General features: G+C 41.3%; 1 protein-coding gene across 2 annotated transcripts in view; it reads left to right on the top strand.

Moving 5' to 3' along the window:
* The window catches only part of LRRC63 (leucine rich repeat containing 63), a 117,686-nt gene that overhangs the window by 87,682 nt on the left and 10,331 nt on the right, over positions 1-19,673 (top strand). For both annotated transcript variants that reach the window (XM_075850229.1, XM_075850231.1), the window contains exons 5-11: positions 3,280-3,396; positions 4,704-5,189; positions 11,563-11,616; positions 12,125-12,273; positions 13,530-13,628; positions 16,173-16,309; positions 17,105-17,188. In XM_075850229.1, coding sequence (XP_075706344.1) covers positions 3,280-3,396; positions 4,704-5,189; positions 11,563-11,616; positions 12,125-12,273; positions 13,530-13,628; positions 16,173-16,309; positions 17,105-17,188 — 1,126 coding nt within the window. The remainder of the gene's footprint in view (positions 1-3,279; positions 3,397-4,703; positions 5,190-11,562; positions 11,617-12,124; positions 12,274-13,529; positions 13,629-16,172; positions 16,310-17,104; positions 17,189-19,673) is intronic.

Raw genomic sequence — 19,673 nt, 5'->3', positions numbered from 1 at the left:
TAGCAGATGTCTCCACTCCTCCAGAGCCAATTTGATGGCCAGTAACTCCCGATCCCCAATCGAGTAGTTGCGTTCTGCGGAAGAGAAGAGCTTAGAAAAATATCCACATACCATTGACTTGCCCTTGGAGCCTCTCTGGAACAGGAGTGCACCAGCACCGACAGAGGATGCGTCCACCTCCAAAGAGAACTGTAGAGAAACATCTGGATGATGGAGGATAGAGGCTGATGTGAAGGCACTCTTCAGGCTATTGAATGCGGACTCTGCCTCAGCAGTCCACACCTTGGCGTTCATGCCCTTTTTAGTGAGGTTACAAATAGGAAAAGTCAGTGAGAAAAAGTTTGGAATAAACTGTCTGTAGAAATTGGCGAATCCCAGCAAGCGCTGTATGGCCCTCAAACCTTGAGGGTGTGGCCATCCCAGGACAGACTTTACCTTTACAGGATACATCGTGAGACATCGATTCGAGACAATGTAGCCCAGGAAGGGTAGAGCATCTTTTTCAAACACGCAATTCTCCAACTTAGCGTAGAGACGATTCTCCCTTAACCGCAGCAAAACTTGACGGACATGTCTCTGATGCATCATAGGATCTGGAGAAAAAAATCAAGATAGACTACTACACAAACATAGAGGAGGTCAAGGAAAATGTTATTAACGACTCCTGGAAGACCGTGGGAGCATTACTAGATATTCATAGTGTCCATCACGGGTATTAAATGTAGTCTTCTATTCGTCACCCTGGCGAATCCAGTCTAGGTTGTAAGCCCCACGTAGGTCTAGTTTGGAAAAAATCTTGGCACCACGTATACGATCAAACAGTTCTGAGATCAGTGGCAACAGATATTTATTTTTCACCGTGATCTGGTTGAGACCTCGGTAGTCAATACAAGGACGAAGAGAACCATCCTTCCTTTTGACGAAGAAGAAACCGGCTCCTGTCGGGGAGGAAGACTTCCGTATGAAGCCCCTCTCTAAGTTCTCTTTCACATAGGCGTACATGGACAGAGTCTCTGGCAAGGAGAGAGGATATACACTACCACGGGGAATGGATGCACCAGGAATCAGCTCAATAGGGTAGTCACACGCCCGGTGTGGAGGCAATGTCTCCGCCTCCCTCTTGCTGAAGACGTCCGAAAATCCAGCATAATGACCCGGCAATGCTGCCAATGACCGAGGCAGTGAAGGCTGAGCCGAACTAATCTGCACCAGGCATCGGCTTTGACACTCAGGGCCCCACTGGAGTACCTCTCCAGAATTCCAGTCTAGGACTGGGGCATGTAGTCGGAGCTAAGGTGGGCCCAGCAACACATGGTTAAGAGATTTGGATAGGACATAGAACGACAGAAGTTCGGAGTGAAGAGCTCCCACTTGAAGCGTCAGCGGCTTGGTGACAGCTATAACTGGGTCTGGCAGAGGTAGTTCATTTACAGATGCAACCGTCAACGGCCCCTCCAGGGGGGTAGTGGGTAATCGAAGAAGATCCACCAGGTCTCTACGGATGAAATTAGCAGCGGATCAAGAGTCCAGATACGCAGAGACCTGATGTGTTCTCTCGCCGGACACTATGGTCACTGGTATGGACAATTTAGACGGAGGTCCTTTCTTACCCAAGGTTGTCTCTCCTAGTAACCCTAGGCTTTTTCGGATTTTTGGGGACACAGATGCACAAGATGGCCACCGAGGCCGCAATATAGACAGAGTTCCAAAGTGAGTCTGCGTTGTCTCTCCTGGGTGGATAACTTACACTGGTCCATCATCACAGACTCCTTAGGAGGATCGATATCGGAGGACAGCAGGGGTTGCTGCAAAGTAGGGACCAGACTAAGAAGGCCTCACTCCCGACGAACCTCTTGGAGGCGTTCTCGGATCCGCATATCAATCTGGGCGGACAGAAGGATGAGGTCATCCAGGGTAGACGGCAGATCTCGAGCAGCAAGTTCGTCCTTAATTTTAGGAGACAATCCATGCCAGAATGCAGCCACCAGGGCCTCATTGTTCCATAACAGTTCTCCCGCCAGGGTGCGGAAGTGGATGGCTTACTCGCTCACGGAGGTGTCTCGATGGCATAGGTTAATCAAGGAAGCCTCTGCAGATGAGACCCATCCAGGCTCCTCAAACACCATGCGAAAAGTTTGGAGGAAGCCCTGGAAGTCACGGGTCTCTGGTCCTGGTCTCTCCCAGATAGGGTTCGCCCATGCAAGGGCCTAGCCAGTGAGGAGAGAGATGATGAAAGCGACCCTTGCGCCATCAGACGAAAATGTCCTAGTATACAGGCTAAAGTGGATCTGGCACTGGTTCAAAAATCCACGACAGGTACCTGCGTCTCCATCATAGCGGTCAGGAAGTGGCAAAGAAAAACGCGGGTCAACACTGCCAGGAGGTGTAGTAGGAGGAACGGCAGCTTGTGCCTCCTGCCGACGTGCGAGAATGTTCAACGCCTGGAGGAGTTGGTCCTCTCGAGACCTCCAGAGGTCTAGCACATCCGCCCGCATCTTCTGTGACGTCGCCATGGTCTTGAATCGACCAGCGGGGTCCATGGCCTGAGTGCACTGTCACGTAGAGTTCGTGGACCTACTATGCTGTACAGCCTTGGCGGTATGGCAGCTGGCCAACAGGGCGCAGGTTAAAGTCTATAGTTCGTATAGTGTACCTGTGGCAGCTCGGACAGTAGCAAGGCAGGCTCGGCTGGGACTAGAAAGCAGGCAGACATCAGGCGCGGTGAAGCAGGACAGGCGTGGTATACAGCACCGCACGACTCTGTCTCCGCACGGCACACGACCAGGATAGCACGGGATACAGGTAACAGGAACAAGAACACACTAGGAGACCATCGCATAGACAAACTTAGGGTACGACAACGCTCAGGCATAGAAGCAAGGGGCTGAACCGCTCTTATAGTCCAGGGCACTCATGGGCTGATACTTCATTAAAGTCTGGTGCGCGCGCTGCCCCTTTAAGAGCACACAACGGGATCCAGCCGAGGTGAGTGGAAGTGAGCGCTGGCGTCTCCTGAGGAGGAGACTGGGGCCAGCGCTCGCCGACCCATGGCTGCGCCCGTCAGGGGGAGAGTAAACCTGACGGGCCACAGACATGACAAAGATATATTAAACTTCATTTGTATAATGTTTTGCTCATGTCTCTGAATAGTTCAGGCATCTGAAATATCATACAGGTCCAATGTGAAAGAATAGTTATGAAGGATATACCTGTAAAGGAATAAGCATACATCTAAACCTACAAAATAATGTATATAAAGTTTATCTCTATTTTATTTAGGAATTCCACCTTTATACGCACAAGAAAACCAGCCAGAGATCTCATTGGTGCAAAGATCAAATCATGAAAACAGTATATCCAACTATGTTGTGGAAAAAATGGACCTACTCACCGAAGGTATGTATGGGTTTATATGTCCTGTTATATTACAGCTGACACCCAATAAACCCACTAACCCTCTCAACTATGAAACTGTTGGTCAACCAATGGGTCCATTACCAGGGCCTTTCCATGTGTAGTCGGCTTTCTTACAGCTTACCTATAGCAAAACAAAAAGTGAAGATATATATTTTATTATGAGTTGCTTGTTTGTTGTTTGAAGGATATGTCCACCTTTTGAAATATTTTTTTCATTGTACCAATACATCTAAAATTAAAGATGAAGCAATTGGCAAATAGTATAGATTAAAAATGTCCTACCATTTTATGTCTACAGCTCCTATACGTCTCCATCGTAACAAACATTGTATAGTCTGATTCTGTAGTCATATTCTTTTTAATCTGTCCCGTACTTCTTGCTATAGTTGATAGGTTTGCAAGAAGTAGGGGACAAATGGAAGGCAGCATGACTGCAGAATCAGACTAAACAGGGTTTAGCATAGGAGATGCATAGGATTTTTTTTTAATCAAGACTATTCACAAAGTTACTTTAAAAAAATAAATAAAATGCATTGGTGCAATAAGAAAAATTGATTGCGATTGTGTAGATACCCTTTAAGCCAAAGTGTGAAAATTTTTCGTAAAAAGAGTTTATTACAATAGTTTAGACCGTAGAACAGTTTTTTTTCTGACATATGATTAGTTTAAGTCTATACAGCAGTGGTCCCCAACCAGTGGCTCGGGAGCCATATGTGGCTCGCAAGCCCTTGCTGTCTGGCTCGCCATAGAAACCTTGAGTTTTCACCATATACTCTTGCTACGACATCCACATTAAAAAATATTAGACATATCCTATCCACAGAAAAGTGACAATTTGGGTGGTAGAATCCCAGTGTGTCAAATTTAAAACTGAAATATTTACCTGCAAATTAAAATTTCATGATTTTGATTTTTACGTTTGTGGCTTCCGACCATCACTCAAACTTAAATGTGGCTCACACGATATAAAAGGTTGGGGACCGCTGCTATACAGAATAGATTCAGTGCCACCCTTTACAATTAGTTTGTCAACCCAAATATGCAATGTAACAATGTAACAACCCATCCATAACTGTGGCGTTGGTATCTATGATCACATTAGTGGCGATCAGAGTTAACACAGTACCATTTTGTCCAAATCTCTCCAATGATGTAGGCACATAGATAAAAATGAAAATTGGAAATTGATTATCATATCGGGCAACTAAAAAGCACACAAAGGATCCTGATAGTTACATTTACCAATATGTAATAACTAAATAATGACTTGAGTTTTTATTTGACAGATTGGATCCTTCATCATCAGGCCCCTACACCGGCTGCAAGTAGATTACACAGTGATGATTACCCATTACACTGGAACAACATGAGCATATTGAGCCGTATCCAGGGACCACACAAGTATGCTATCTCTGATCAAACACAAGATGCAGAGTTAATGCACAGTGGACCTGCGGACTTCCCATCAAACAGACGCCACAAGCTGCGAGTAGCAAATGTTCTGTCAAATGAGAAAGAAAGTCCTCCCTACCTACTTCCGCCTCCAGAATTTACCTTTAATGACATTATTGCAAAATCAGATCACCATGCAGGAAATGTAAGTGATTTGTTAAGGAAGCAAACAGTCTCTAACTTGCACTACAGGATTATGGAGGACAACATTGCTCGGTTGCAGCAGAAAACACAAGAAAATCTTCACAGCGTGGTATTGTCATCACATAGCCTACCCGAGATATCAAAACGAATCCCACTACGGTTGCAGCTTGCTCTCGGTAATATAATATATGAATTACAGTTTTTATATCACATATTTTATTCTATTCGGAATATATGGAGTTCTTTATTGATCTGTGCACGCAACATTACACGTTTTCCCTGACTAAATAGTTCAGGAATGTGACAATTTCTACGGTCATTAGTAGACAATATTCACTGCACTGCAGAATACTTTTTTTTTTAAAAATTCAATGTTCCACAAATTATATAACTTTTCTGAACATCTGCAGCGCAGCAGAGTGTGAATAGTTGTCTTCTCTATGAGATTGTTACGGGCCTCCTATATGGGATCAGGCAGGTATAGTGGGCTGTGTATGCCTTGCTAATACCTACTTCATGACCAGGGTTTTTTTCCCCATAATGACCAGACACTATTTACCGATATTTGGTACTTGTCAATCTAAGGGCTATACATTTTTCATTTGATCCAAATTATATTTTAATGATTTTTTAAAATTACACTATTGCACATACGTTGGTTTTAAAAAAATAATAATAATAAATACCAACTTTTTGGAGAATTATTAGGTTTACAAGGAACATTTGTTTAAAAGGAAATACTTTTATTCAAATTTGCACCTCTATAGAAATAAACCAATTTATGTGTCTCAAAATTCTATCCCTTATATTGTTCCCCATGATCTGGCATTTATTTTGATATACAGTATGTGTAGATTCACATGATTGTTAGGATTAACACAGGAGGAAGCACTCCTACCTCCTGTATTGTATACACAGTGCTTAGTGAGTGATGTCTTTATAACAATCGAGAAGGTAAGAACAGTAAGAACTTCTGTCTTCTCTCTGAGCAGCCTGGCAGTCACTAACATCTCAGTTCAGTGGCAAATCTAGGGGCATGCTGCCTAACATCCATAATAAAAACCCTGGGGTTGTTAGGCAGCATATACATAGCAGCCAGTCTGTCTCATCAGGGATGCAAATATGGGGGGCCTTAAAGGTCCCTCTGCCCTATATAAGTAGACGGTAGACCTGTACTTTGAAATACACAAGAGTTATGGGGTCCTTTACCAGTTTTTGCATTGGGTCTAGGAGCTTCAACTTATGTCATATATGACTCCGCTGTCAATCTCTGGAGTGGCGCTATGATAACAGTAAAGGAAGAGCAGCTTAGCAGCAATAATAAGCATGTGAGGCTTTTCATAATTATATGAAAACAAATATAGTAAAACATAGGCTTTAAGCCCTATATACATGGTGGAGCATGATGGATATATTAACTACAGGATTAAATTAACTAGGTGTGAGCGCCTATTGTTAGGCCCTGTTCACACTGAGTTTAAAAAACGCGGAAAAGGCGCCAAAAACGTCCGAAAATGCGGGGGAAAAAAAGGAAGCGACATGCCCTATCTTCGGCCGTTTACATCTCTGACCTCTTATTGACATCAATGGGAGGCAGAGAAAGCGTATTTTGCTGCGTTTTTGCCCGTGGTGCTCAATGGGCGTGAGCGAAAAACGCGGCAAACGGCGTGCAGTTAGATCAAAATCTGGCTCAAAATTCCAAACGGAATTTTGAGGCAGAATTTTCTGCCTGCAAAAAAACTCAGTGTGAACAGGGCCTTACTTATCCTCTTTATTGCTTTGTAGCCACATGAAGATGAATGTGTAAAAATGTCAACATCTAGTGCAAGAAAGAGAGGAAAGAACCTTTCAATCAGTTTTTGTGGATTTCTTTTTCTGTCTCCATGACTACGTTTGTCTGAAGTTTTTTCTAAATAAATATTTATTATGATAACTTTCAGATTTTAATACAAAGTGCTTAAAATGTTTGTAAATTGTAAATTGAAAAGTCCTACTAAGGGTTTGATATTTTTGTTTGTAAAGTATTTTACTTTATCCTGGACCATATTTAGAGTGGATTGTTTACCCGTAGTATTACTTTGCTAAGAATCATCCTTAACCCCTTTAGGACACAGCCTGTTTTGGCCTTGTGGACACAGATGATTTTTTCAAATCTGACATGTGTCAATTTATGTGGTAATAACTCCGGAACGCTTTTACCTATCCAAGCGATTCTGAGATTGTTTTCTCGTGACATATTATACTTTATGTTAGTGAAAAAATTTGGTCGATAAATTCAATATTTATTTGTGAAAAACTTCAAATTTTAGCAAAAATTTGCAAAAATTTGCATTTTTCTAAATTTAAATGTATTTGCTTGTGAAACAGCTAGTAATACCACATAAAATAGTTACTAGTTAACATCCCCCATATGTCTACTTTGTGTTTGCATCATTTTTTTTCACGTACTTTTATTTTTCTAGGACGTTACAAGGCTTAGAACTTTAGCAGCAATTTCTCATATTTTTAATAAAATTTCAAAAGGCTATTTTTTCAGGGACCAGTTCAGTTCTGAAGTGGCTTTGAGGGCCTTATATATTAGAAAGTCCCCATAAATCACCCCATTTTGAAAACTGTACCCCTCAAGGTATTCAAAACCACATTCATAAAATATTTTAACCCTTTAGGCGTTTCACAGGAATTAAGGCAAAGTAGAGGTGAAATTTACGAATTTCATTTTTTTTGCCGAAATTCATTTGTAATAAAAAAAAATCTGTAACACAGAAGGTATTACCAGAGAAACGCAACTCAATATTTATTGCCCAGATTCTGCAGATTTTAGAAATATCCAACATGTGGCCCTAGTGCGGTAATGGACTGAAATACCGGCCTCAGAAGCAAAGGAGCACCTAGAGGATTTTGGGGCCTCCTTTTTTTAGGAATATATTTTAGGCACCATGTCAGGTTTGAGGAGGTCTTGTAGTACCTAAACAGTCGAAACCCCCCCAAAGTGACCCCATTTTGGAAACTACACCCCTCAAGGCATTTTTCTATGGGTATAGTTAGCATATTGACCCCACAGTTTTTTTGCAGAATTTAGTGGAATTAGTCTGTGAAGATGAAAATCACCTATTTTTCTGTGGAAACATAGAATTTTTTCATTTTTACAAGGAATAAAGGAGAAAAAGCACCCCAAAATTTGTAAAGCAATTTCTCCCGATTACGGCAATACCCCATATGTGGTCGTAAACTGATGTTTGGACCCACAGCAGGGCTCAGAAGGGAGGGAGCGCCTTTTGGATTTTGGAGCGCAGATTTTGCTGGATTGGTTTTCAGTGCCATGTCGGGTTTGCAACGCCCCGGAGGGACCAAAACAGTGGAAACCCCCAAAAGTGACCCCATTTTGGAATCTACACCCCTCAAGGAATTTTTCTAGCTGTATAGTGAGCATTTTGGCCCCTCAGGATCTTTTGTAGAGCTAAGGTGACCAAAAAACAGCGATTTTGGCGCTTTAAATTCTTTATTTCTTACAGCGTTCACCGTGCGCAATAAATTACGTTTTAATTTATTCTGCCGGTCGGTACGATTATGGCGATACCATATGTGTATAGATTTTTTTAAGTTTTGCAGCGTTTGCACAATAAAATTACGTTTCTATAAAATAATTTATTTTCTGGGACACGCTATTTTGAGCCGTAACGTTTTTATTTTTTCGTCAAAAAAGCTGTGGGAGGTCTTGTTTTTTGCGGGACGGGTTGTAGTTTTTATTGGTACCATTTTGGGGTAAATGCGACTTTTTGATCACTTTTTATTCTCTATCTTGGGAGGGGTGGTGAGCAAAAAATAGCGACGCTGACAGTTTTCCGTTTATTTTGTTTGCGGCGTTCACCGTGCGGAAAAATTAACATTATAGTTTCATAGATTGGGTCGTTACGAATGCGGCGATACCAAATATGTGTACTTTTTTTTAACGTTTTCATTTTTTCCCTATAATAAATGACTTATTATAGGAAAACAAAACCTTTTATTTTTACACTTTTATAAAACATTTTTATAAACTTTTTTTTACTTTTTACACTTTATATTTTTGTTTATTAACTTTTCTTTTACTTTTTACACTTTCTTTTTTTGACCTGCAGCTCTGATCGCTGCTAGAATACATTACACTACCTAGGTAGTGTAATGTATTCCAACTGTCAGTGTGACGTCACAGTCACTCTGACAGTTGGTCTACGAGGATCAGCAGAGGCTGATCCTCATAGGCTGACATACATGGCAGACCTGGGGGCCGTTGTCTGGCCCCCGGGTGCCATCACAAGCATCAGAAGCCCCCACGATTGCATGGGGGCTGCTGATGCGCTACAAACCCGCTACATGCGGAGATCGCAATCGAGCCCCGCATGTAACGGGTTAATTGCCGAAATCAGCGGCGATGAGCCGCTGATCGGCAACACTGGAGAGTGTCAGCTGTCGGGGACAGCTGATCTCCAAGTTCCCGATGCACACTGTCGCCGACAGTGTGCATCGGGAACGACACAGTGACTTTCTGTCACTCTGACAGGAAGCCTATCAGGACCAGCCGAAGGTTGGTCCTGATGGGCTTCCATCCATGGCAGACCCGGAAGCCATTGTTTGGCTTCCGTTTGCCATACTAACTATCGGCAGACCCCGCGATTTCGGACGGGGGTCTGCCGATATGTTAGAAACCCCTAAAATTCGGCGATTGCACCCGATCGCCGAATTTAAGGGGTTAATGCGCCGAAATCAGCGGCAAAGGACCGCTGGCCGGCAAGAGGGGAGTGTCAGCTGTCGGCGACAGCTGACCTCCCGATTCCCGGTGCACACTGTCGCCGACAGTGTGCACCGGGATTAACTCAGTAACTGTACGTCCTCGTGCGGGAAGTAACTTCCCGCAACGACGTACAGTTACGTCCTGGTGCGGATAGGGGTTAAAGAAACACAACTTTCCATGTCTGCATTCCCCACCTGACTGTATACCACGCTCCACACTTCTTTTATGTATACTGTACTTACTTTATGAACTGCTGCCTTGTCTGTGCTTAGAAAAAGCCTTGAGTCTTGATTCTTAGATTTCCGCAGCTTTCTCTTCCTCTCTGCTTTGCTATCGATCCCATGATGCTTCAGCACAGCATCACATAACCAGCTAAAGACCATACCATTTCTGCATGCTGGGGGACACTGTGATTATCATTCTCTCTATATTCTCTTAAATAAGCCGAGAAACCAGAAGTATTCCGACAGGGAGGCTGCACTGTATTCTTCTATATTATCCCTGTGTGACTGAAACCTAAGAATCAGTGGCAGCTGACGATAGAAGTTTCTGTCGTCCCCCCCCCCCCCTGTGCAAAGCTATTGTGGTGCAGGAACTGCTGAAGCCTGTGATGGGTGACACATAAATCTCCATAGACTCAAGTAGAGAAAGCGTGTCACCGAGCCGGATTTACACTGCTGCTAAGCAACCGTCCCAGTCTGATATATAGAGATAGAAGCAGCAAGAAAAATAACAGGTGAGAGACTGACACATGCAATACCATAATGGAGCACATGGGAAAGTTTAGTTTTGCCCGGAGTGTCCCTTTAACAGAGGGCTTCTGTTTGAGAGCCAAGGTTTCAGGAGTTATCCAACAAACTGACCCCAATGTCAGGAGATTTCTGGGCACTCATAAATGTTTTGGATCTTCCAAACCAGGGTGTTCAATCTTTCATATTAAGGGGTCCTGAAATTGCAGCCATTGATTCCAGTAGGCCACACATAACACCCAGCAAAGGTTGTGACAATGGGTAGCTCTATGTATGCACACACATATATAGGACTCATTTACACAGCTGAATTTGCAGTCTGTGTTTCCCTCCTATTTTTTTAATAAAAATTGGGAGTGGATCCCTGCAGTGGAAAATTGAAAAGGTTCCCTACTTCTCTCTGTCGAGATTTATTTTTGGCCTACTATGTAAGTTTGGAAAAGGACTGCACATTTGCCAGTACTTATATGAAAAAAAAAAAAAAATCAAAACACAGAAGTGGTACCAACCATAATGCAGCCAGTCGTATTGCCCCTGTAGCCAGCCCCAGTGCCCGTAAAAAGAGCCAGCCACTGTTCCCAAATAATAAACCTCAGCCACAATACCCCCATAATAGAGCCAGTCACAGGTCCCTATAACAGTATCATCTACAGTACCCCCATAAGAGCCAGCGTAATTACTCATTACCCTTATGAAGGTCTTGCAACCTATGTAGCTGCCTTCACTGGGGCCCACAGTTCACATTAGGCACCTGCAGAAATTTAGGATACTGATATTTTGTTGTACAGGACTATCTTAAACCATTGACCCACTAAGATTAAACAGAGCAGTTGCCGCACAGCATTCCGACACATAAATTTGTACTGAGACATTTATATTATGTATGAAGTCAGGTAAACCCATAGATATTATTTCCATACGCAGGTAAGTCCTTGCTCGCTAATAGAATAAGTGCACCGCATTTTAGTAGATGAGGTGTGCTCTTTACTACATGCAAAATGATCTGTACTGTGTTTTTGTACTTAACAGAACAGCAGCAGGCAATGATAAAAGAGGAAGAAGGTGGCACCAGGCAAAGTATGAGTAAGTAGCCTCCCAATATAATGATGATGTTTTCTGAATTGGCGAGAAGGCATTACCGGAAAATGGATTCAACTCCATAAGAAAAATAATGTCATCCCTTATTCCCCCACCAGCTAAGATCTCCCTGGTCCAGGTTCTTTGATAGCCCCCCTATACTCTCCAATTACTTTGTGACATAAGTATAACCAGGGTGAGATGGCGCCGCATGTGTGGTAATCCCATTTAGCAATTGTACGCACAGCTGTGAATTGAGGTGGTTTCAGTCTTAAGGCATTACAATTCTTAAATCACTACTTACAATAGAGACTTTACATCCAACTGCTTGGTAGGTTCAACTCTCTAGTGCTAAATGTAGCGTGGACCGAGTCTGTATAAGAGGAGTCCCTGATAAGAGGCATGGATTTTTGTGGAAACGTGTAGATGTTGACTATTCATCATGACCCACTATTCGAGTACCTGAGATTGGGATGTCACTTAACTTTTGTCGCTGTGTATATGTTTTTTGTAGGAGAAGATTCCATTCATCAGCTCTTTAAATCACAAAAGTTGCAAAATTCTCAAACATTATTAGAAGAACAGAGTCAAATCTTAGCATCTCACTGTGACCTTGCAATGCTGGAGTGCCTTGTGAATGGAGGACATGCTTTAAGCCTAAAGGTAAGAACTCTTGTATACTATGTCTGTTAAGACGTAGTACTGTTAAGTGATGCAATGACTCGTCTGCATTTACTAGCTTATAAAGGGGTTACCCCAAAAACCCTCATAGCCAGGAAACACCAGCCTTTCACATTATCCCCATATCGAAGGTCAATAATGCCTGAAACTCTGTCTAAAAAGCCAATTTTGACTTTTTATTTTACTGTTTTGTAAGTCCACTTTTCCCACTGCTCCGTCAGTGGCTAGTGGACGGGCAGCACCGTGTCATCACGTTACGCTAAGCCCGCTCTCTCTCCCAGTAGTTCCTAGCGTTGCTGCCACGGCAAGCCCGTCCACTTAAATCAGGAGCTTCAATCAGTAGTATTCCTCCTGAGCCAGCCAAGAAAATAGTCCATTGTGGTAAAAATAGTCCATTGTGGCAACTCTATACAGACCTCTCCATCCCAAGCAATAAATTGAGCCATGGTATGAAAGAGGAAGGTGTAGTCTCTGCGGATGCACCACTTCTTTGAAGATTACAGAGGAGTATATTGTTTCAAATGGCCGCATCACAAGAGGTATTGCTACGCAGCAGGGAGAAGGACAACAACTGCGCATGCATGTCCGCTGATGCTGTAGAAGGTGGTCGCAGGTAGCAAAATGTGAGAAAAAAATCCAAGGGACGATATCATGGACACCAATGTAAGTTATCTAAAAGGAGAAATGTTTTTGAAAATTATTTTATATCGCAAAATAACTTTCTAAAGTTTGTGAACAATAGTGTTCATGAGAACCATTTTAAGTGGCACAAATGGAATACCCACACATTAAGTCAATCACACCTTCCATTGCGATGTTTGTGCCCCTTGTACATCTCTTTTCTGGTTGGATCTGATCCCAAAAGAAAAAACCTGGTGGCAAATGTGTCACCTGTTGGGAAATATACTGTATGTGCAAATCAGAAAGCCTGGGAGAGATCTACATGAGTCGGGAGAAGCTTCTGAAGTAAAATAATTATGTTGCAGTTTGTATTAAAAGGGTCATTCCATGAGGATAACCCCAACCATAACAAGGTTGTAGGGCCTATTTCTGACCTTGCGGCTTGGTCCTTTGAATTCTAGTAACACCCCTTGGTCCATGGCACAAAAAAATAATAATTAGAACCAATATCTAGAGTCTGCTAAAGAGAGCTTTAAATTAGACAAGTTGCCAATAGTTGAAATAATATACAATGTTAATAAAACTTTTTATGCTATAAACAGGTCTTTCTCTTTTAGGCATACTTTATATCCAAGCTTCCCGATCTGACACCTTTTTATGATTCTTTGTTTTACCTCAACCTTTCCTTTAATGAATTCTGGCAATTTCCCACAGAGGTATGTTGAAGTTTTCCTAGAAATAAAGCTTTGCAGCACGGGGTTTAGAATCCCAGTAAATTATATTTCAATGTAAATCAATTCTCTAATTATACGAGAGGTTATGGAGGCATTTGTGGTTGGCACGTTGCTATGGGCACGCATATAGGGGTGTGTGAAAACTTTGTTGTGTCATTGTGTGCCCCATACATCTGCTGTTCATAGCCTATAGGGGTTTAAAATACAACAGTTTAACACTACAGAAAAATGTGTATGTTGCAACCTAATGCATTTTGCTTTTTCCCCCAAAATCCTGCATTTAAAAAAGACCTCTTTAAATTTTATTTTCCATTTTGAGATATATTTTTCTAAAGAAAATACCGGAAACTCTGATTAAATTCCTGAATATTCTCGTTTAGACATGTCTTTGCCAATTATGTATATAGTACTTTCGTTTCCTTTTGTAGCACTTTTCTGCAGTTTTTCATGCTGACAGACGTAGCTGCTTTTCTCATCCTGTGGGAGGGTCAGCTTGTTTTTCAGCCTTTGTCAAACCCTGTACAAGTTGTAATGTAACATGAACAGGATCTCTATCATCTGATACAAGTTTGAGAAGGAAGAATATTTATTATCCCTCTAATGGGTGACTGCTTTCCTGCCTGGGGTAAGCGGGATACAGGATATTATGATTGACAAATGCAACGTAAGTAACATGGAGTCTGTGCGGGGAGGGGGAAGTAATAAAATGTTATGTTCAGTGCTTGTGGAAATAATCTAGTCATGCACAGGACAGCTCTATAGGCCACTATTACTAGCATTACTTACCAATAACAACAAAAATGGTACATCTGACAGCAATATGGAGAGGGGTTGGGTAGGACTTGTGAACACTTCTTCAATGAGTTTTGCTTTGCTGGAATATGTCTTTAACCATTTTCTCACCAGCGACGAAAATGTACGTCAGGTGTTCGATCCTTCTCCTCAATGTACATTTTGTTATTTCAGCATGTATTAGACTGGATTCACATATAGTGTATTTGTTGCAGATTTTTGAGCCAAAGCCAGAAGTGGATCCAGGAGGAATAAGTAAAGAATCTTCCCTTATATTTCCCATTTCTTTTGAATCCACTTGGGCTTTGGCTCAAAAATCTGGCATCAAAATCTGGGTTTTAAATTTTACATTTACGCCACTCGCTATGCGGCGTAAATAACATATCTATATTCTATGGATCGGTAAGATTACCGCAATACCAAATATGTTTTTTTTTTTTATGTTTTATTGCTTTTGCACAATAAAAACAATTTTAAACAAAAGTCGTTTTTGCATCGCCGCATTTCAAAAGCCATAACGTTTGTATTTCTTCATCGATGTAGCCATATGTGGGCTTGTTTTATGCGGGACAAGGTGTAGTTTTCATTCGTACCATAGTGGGGGTATGTGAGACTTATTGACTAACTTTTATTCTATATTTTTTGAGGAGGGAATGTGAAAAAACATCAATTCCGCTGTTGTTTTTTCCACTAGGTGACTTCACAATGTGATCTTCGGATCGCTGATAGAATGCTTTGGTATACTCAGTATAACAAAGCATTGCGGTTTGTCAATGTAAGGGTATGTGCACACACACTAATTACGTCCGTAATGGACGGACGTATTTCGGCCGGAAGTCCCGGACCGAACTTAGTTCAGGGAGCCGGGCTCCTAGCATCATAGTTATGTACGATGCTAGGAGTCCCTGCCTCTCCGTGGAACTACTGTCCTGTACTGAAAACATGATTACAGTACGGGACAGTTGTCCTGCAGAGAGGCAGGGACTCCTAGCATCGTACATAACTATGATGCTAGGAGCCCGGCTCCCTGCACTGTGTTCGGTCCGGTACTTGTGCGGCCGAAATACGTCCGTCAATTACGGACGTAATTAGTGTGTGTGCACATACCCTAAAACTGACAGGCAGTCTGTTAGACCATGCCTCTGGAACGGTCTAATAAGCATACAGTCATGGATTTTGTTAGGCCCCCAGCTGCCATGGGCATGCAATCGAAGCGCAGCAATCGTATTCGAGAGCCATTGAGGGGTGACAGAGGCAGCTCCCTTTCTTAGTCAAACCACTAAATGCTGCGGTCGCTATTGATCGTGGCATTTAAGGGGTTAAACAGCTGGGATCTGAGGTTTCTCTGATCCCGGGGGTTGCAGCGGAAGCCTGGCTGTCAGCCACAGCTAAGATTGCGCGGTCGCAGGTTTTGTACCCGCCGGATCACTATCACGAACATGCTTATCGTAATGCGGGAAGGGAACCCTTCTCATGTACGTAATAATGCAGGAAGGGGTTAAAATCACCCATAAATCCCAGCATGTAGGGATTAAAAAATAAATAAAAATGCTAGCGACTCGATTGACTTGAAGAGGGTTTTAAGCTACTCAAAGCATTTTTATGCACAGCGATTTCAGAGCGATTTTTTTTAAGTGACTCGTGAGATATAAAAAGTGTCGACCTAACCTGAACTCAACGTTACTTTGTTTTACGATTTCTGATCCATTCGATTATTGCCTCCATGTATTTCAGGTGTACAATCTTGAACATTTGGAATCGCTTAAACTAAGAAACAACCCAATCAAGGAGATCCCATATGGTGTCCACAAGCTGAAGAAGCTCAGAACTTTCATCATGTCATTTTGCTCATTGTCATCTCTTCCCGCTGGGTAGGATTCTCACAACACTGTGAAATGTTTAAACATATATAGTTAGTATAAGAAACACGATGTACATATTTACAGTAAGAATATATAGATACGTGAAAACTGCAGCAAAACAACAAAATACATTGGTGGACCATGCAGAGCTGGTTATTATTATAGGGACCAAGTGACAAGAACCCTGAAGTGACAAGGACCCTGTGAAAATCTGCATGTAAAAGGCTGTGTTCACAACTGCTTTCTGGGTTCCGTTGTTCTGCTCCACTAAAGGAGCAGAACGGGAATACCGGAAGCACCAGATCAGTCGCATGATGACAAAAAAGCTTTCTCTGGATCTTAAAATTTGCAGCATACTCTCAAATCTGGCTGTAATTTTTCTTCTGAGTGTGAATAGGGTTTGCTAAACCCCATTCATATGCATTTTACTGTATTACTTTGCAAAACCCACAACAAATACACCACATGTGAACGTGGTCTAATAAAACAGTACAATTTGTGATGTTATATTAATATATTATCATATAATAATTGTCGTATAATTATTTATATGTTTTACCTATACTGGAGCTTCGAGAGCGATTCAATTCTTCTCAGAATTTTGTATGATTTTTTGTGTAAAATAGTATTTTTTTTTATGACAGCATCAAAGCATTGCTTAGCATATATGTTTATCTTAAACATCACGTGTATTTTATTTAGCAAAAGTGCCTAATATATTTGTTCTATACGACATCGGAGTCTTGTCTTAGTTTAGTCTTTTTTTTGTCTATTTGACAGGCTGTATTTTTGCTTCCTCTGTAGGTTGTTTCTGCTGCCGTATCTGCAGGTGCTGGATGTGTCCTATAATAATATTACTTCAATTTCAAATGACATATCCAATCTCAGGTAATAATAATTTATTATTGTTATGCTTGCTAAATAGAATTCAGATTTTGCTGGTGATTTGTTTTCTTTTCCGCCAGTGGTTTTACTGAGCCCTCTCTACATAAATACACGATCTGGTCAAGAGTCAGTGGACACATGACCATGACATCTATATGAGCTAGTTGGACATCCCATTCTAAAACAATGGCCATTATCCTCTTAATGACCAGGCCAATTTTAGTTTTTGTTTTTTTTTCCTCCCCACCTTCCAAATGCCATAACTTTTTTATTTTTCCATCGACATAGCCGTATGAGGGCTATTTTTTTGCAAAATTAGTTGTAGTTTTTCATGATACCATTTAATATACCATATAATGTACTGGGAGTCTGAAAAAAAAAATCTTTGTGGGGTTAAATGGGCAAAAAAAACAGCAATTCCGTCATTGTTTTTTGGGTTTTGTTTTTACAGCGTTTGTCGTGCGGCAAAAACGACATGTCAACTTTATTCTACGGGTTTATACGAGTTAAATTAGTTTTTTGCAGGCAAAAAATATCTGGCTCAGGAATTTTGAGGCAGATTTTGAACTGCGTGCGCTTTTTTTTCTGCATATTTTTACTGCGTTTTTCGCTCGCGGACATTATAGCTAATACAAGGTCTGTGGGCAAAAATGCAGCAAAGACACTCATACCAGCGCTGCGGGTTTTTTCTTCCTTCCATTGATTTCAACAAGAGGTCAAAGGCAGAGAAAGGACATGGTGCTTTTTTTTACCGCGTTACCGCGGGCAGGCCAAAAGATGCCAGTGAAAAATATGCCTCAACGGTTTTTTGGTGCTGATTCGGATGCTGATCAGCACCAAAAAACCCTTTTTTTTAATGTTTTACCACTTTTACAGTTTTTAAAAAGAAAACTTATTTTTGTCGCCACATTCTGAGAGCCATAAAAAAAATTATTTTTATGACGATGGGGTTATCTAAGGGCTTATTCTTTTACGGGGCAAGCTGTAGTTTTTATTGGTACCATTTAGGGGTATATGCAACTTTTTCATCACTTTTTATTCCATTTTTTTTCGGAGCTAAAGTGACCAAAAAACAGCAATTCAGGCGTTTGTTTTTTTTTTTGCTTTTTTTACAGCATTCACCTTGTGGGTAAAACAACGTTATATTGTAATAGATCAGACTTTTACGAATGCGGCGATACTAGTTTTGTTCTTTTATTTTTTATTTTTTTTTCTCACATTGAAAAAAAACTTTAACTGCTTCTTATTTGAACCAGTGATCATTGCACCGCTTCCACTATGTCCTTCTCAATGAATTAGAATATCATCAAAAAGTTCATTTATTTCATTAATTCAATTCAAAAAGTGAAACTCGTATATTATATAGATCCATTACTCACAGAGTGATCTATTTCCAGCATTTTTTTCTTTTAATGTTGATTATGGCTAAGGGTATGTGCACACGCAGTGTTTTCAGCCGTTTTTCGGGCCGTAAACTTCCCGAAAAACGGCTGAAAAATCGGAAACATTGATTTCAATGGGAAATACGGCGTTCTGTTCAGACGGGGCGTTTTTTTACGCCTCGTTTTCCAAAAACGGCACGTAAAAAGACGCCCGCAAAAAAGAGGTGCATGTCACTTCATTTTTCATTGACTCTATAGAAAAATGCGAGCTTGATTAAAAAATGCCTGAAAGGAGCCCCGACCAAGTATTGAGCGCATTTACTGTACATACTTTTCAGTAGGCCAACATTTCGGTATCAAAAATAATTTTTGAAATTGGGCTTATATAATATTCGAATTTTCTGAGACACTAAATTTTGGGTTTTCATTAACTGTTAGGGCCTGTTCACATCACCTTTGCCCTTCCGTTGAGGGGTTCCATCGTGATATCAATGGTGATGGAAACCTAGCTAATGGTTTCTATCTGTCACCGTTTTTACAGGGTTCCGTTGTTCTTGACACAACCAATAGCGCAGTCGACTGCGCTATGGATTCCGTCAAAACGACGGAACCCTGTCACAATGGTGACAGACGGAAACCATGAGCTAGGTTTCTGTCACCATTGAGTTGAATGATGAGGGAAACGGAAGCGGAGGTTTCCGTTTGCCTTTCCGCTAACGGGTTAACCCAACGGAAACTTCAGACGGAATCCCTCAGCGGAACACAGACGGTGATGTGAACACAGCCTTATCCATAATCATCAATGTTAAAAGAAAAAAATGCTGGAAATAGATCACTCTGTGTGTAATGAATGTATATAATATATGAGTTTCACTTTTTGAATTGAATTAATGAAATAAATAAACTTTTTGATGATATAATTCATTGAGAAGGACTAGTGTATTTTAAGCTGTGTTTTTGTTTTGTTTTTTTCAATGTATTTACACCATTCCGTTATCTCCAGTCCATTCCTACGCCCATGTCTCTACTCTCTGGCTTTAATACATCTAGAATCTGTTCTGAGTAGAAAGTAAATAGTTTTGCTGAACCACGCAGATAATTTGCTG

The sequence above is a fragment of the Rhinoderma darwinii genome, chromosome 2, assembly GCF_050947455.1.
Source record: "Rhinoderma darwinii isolate aRhiDar2 chromosome 2, aRhiDar2.hap1, whole genome shotgun sequence".
Classification (NCBI taxonomy): Eukaryota; Metazoa; Chordata; class Amphibia; order Anura; family Rhinodermatidae; genus Rhinoderma; species Rhinoderma darwinii.
Note: the sequence above shows the minus strand (reverse complement) of the source record. Positions and strands in the feature narration are given on the sequence as shown.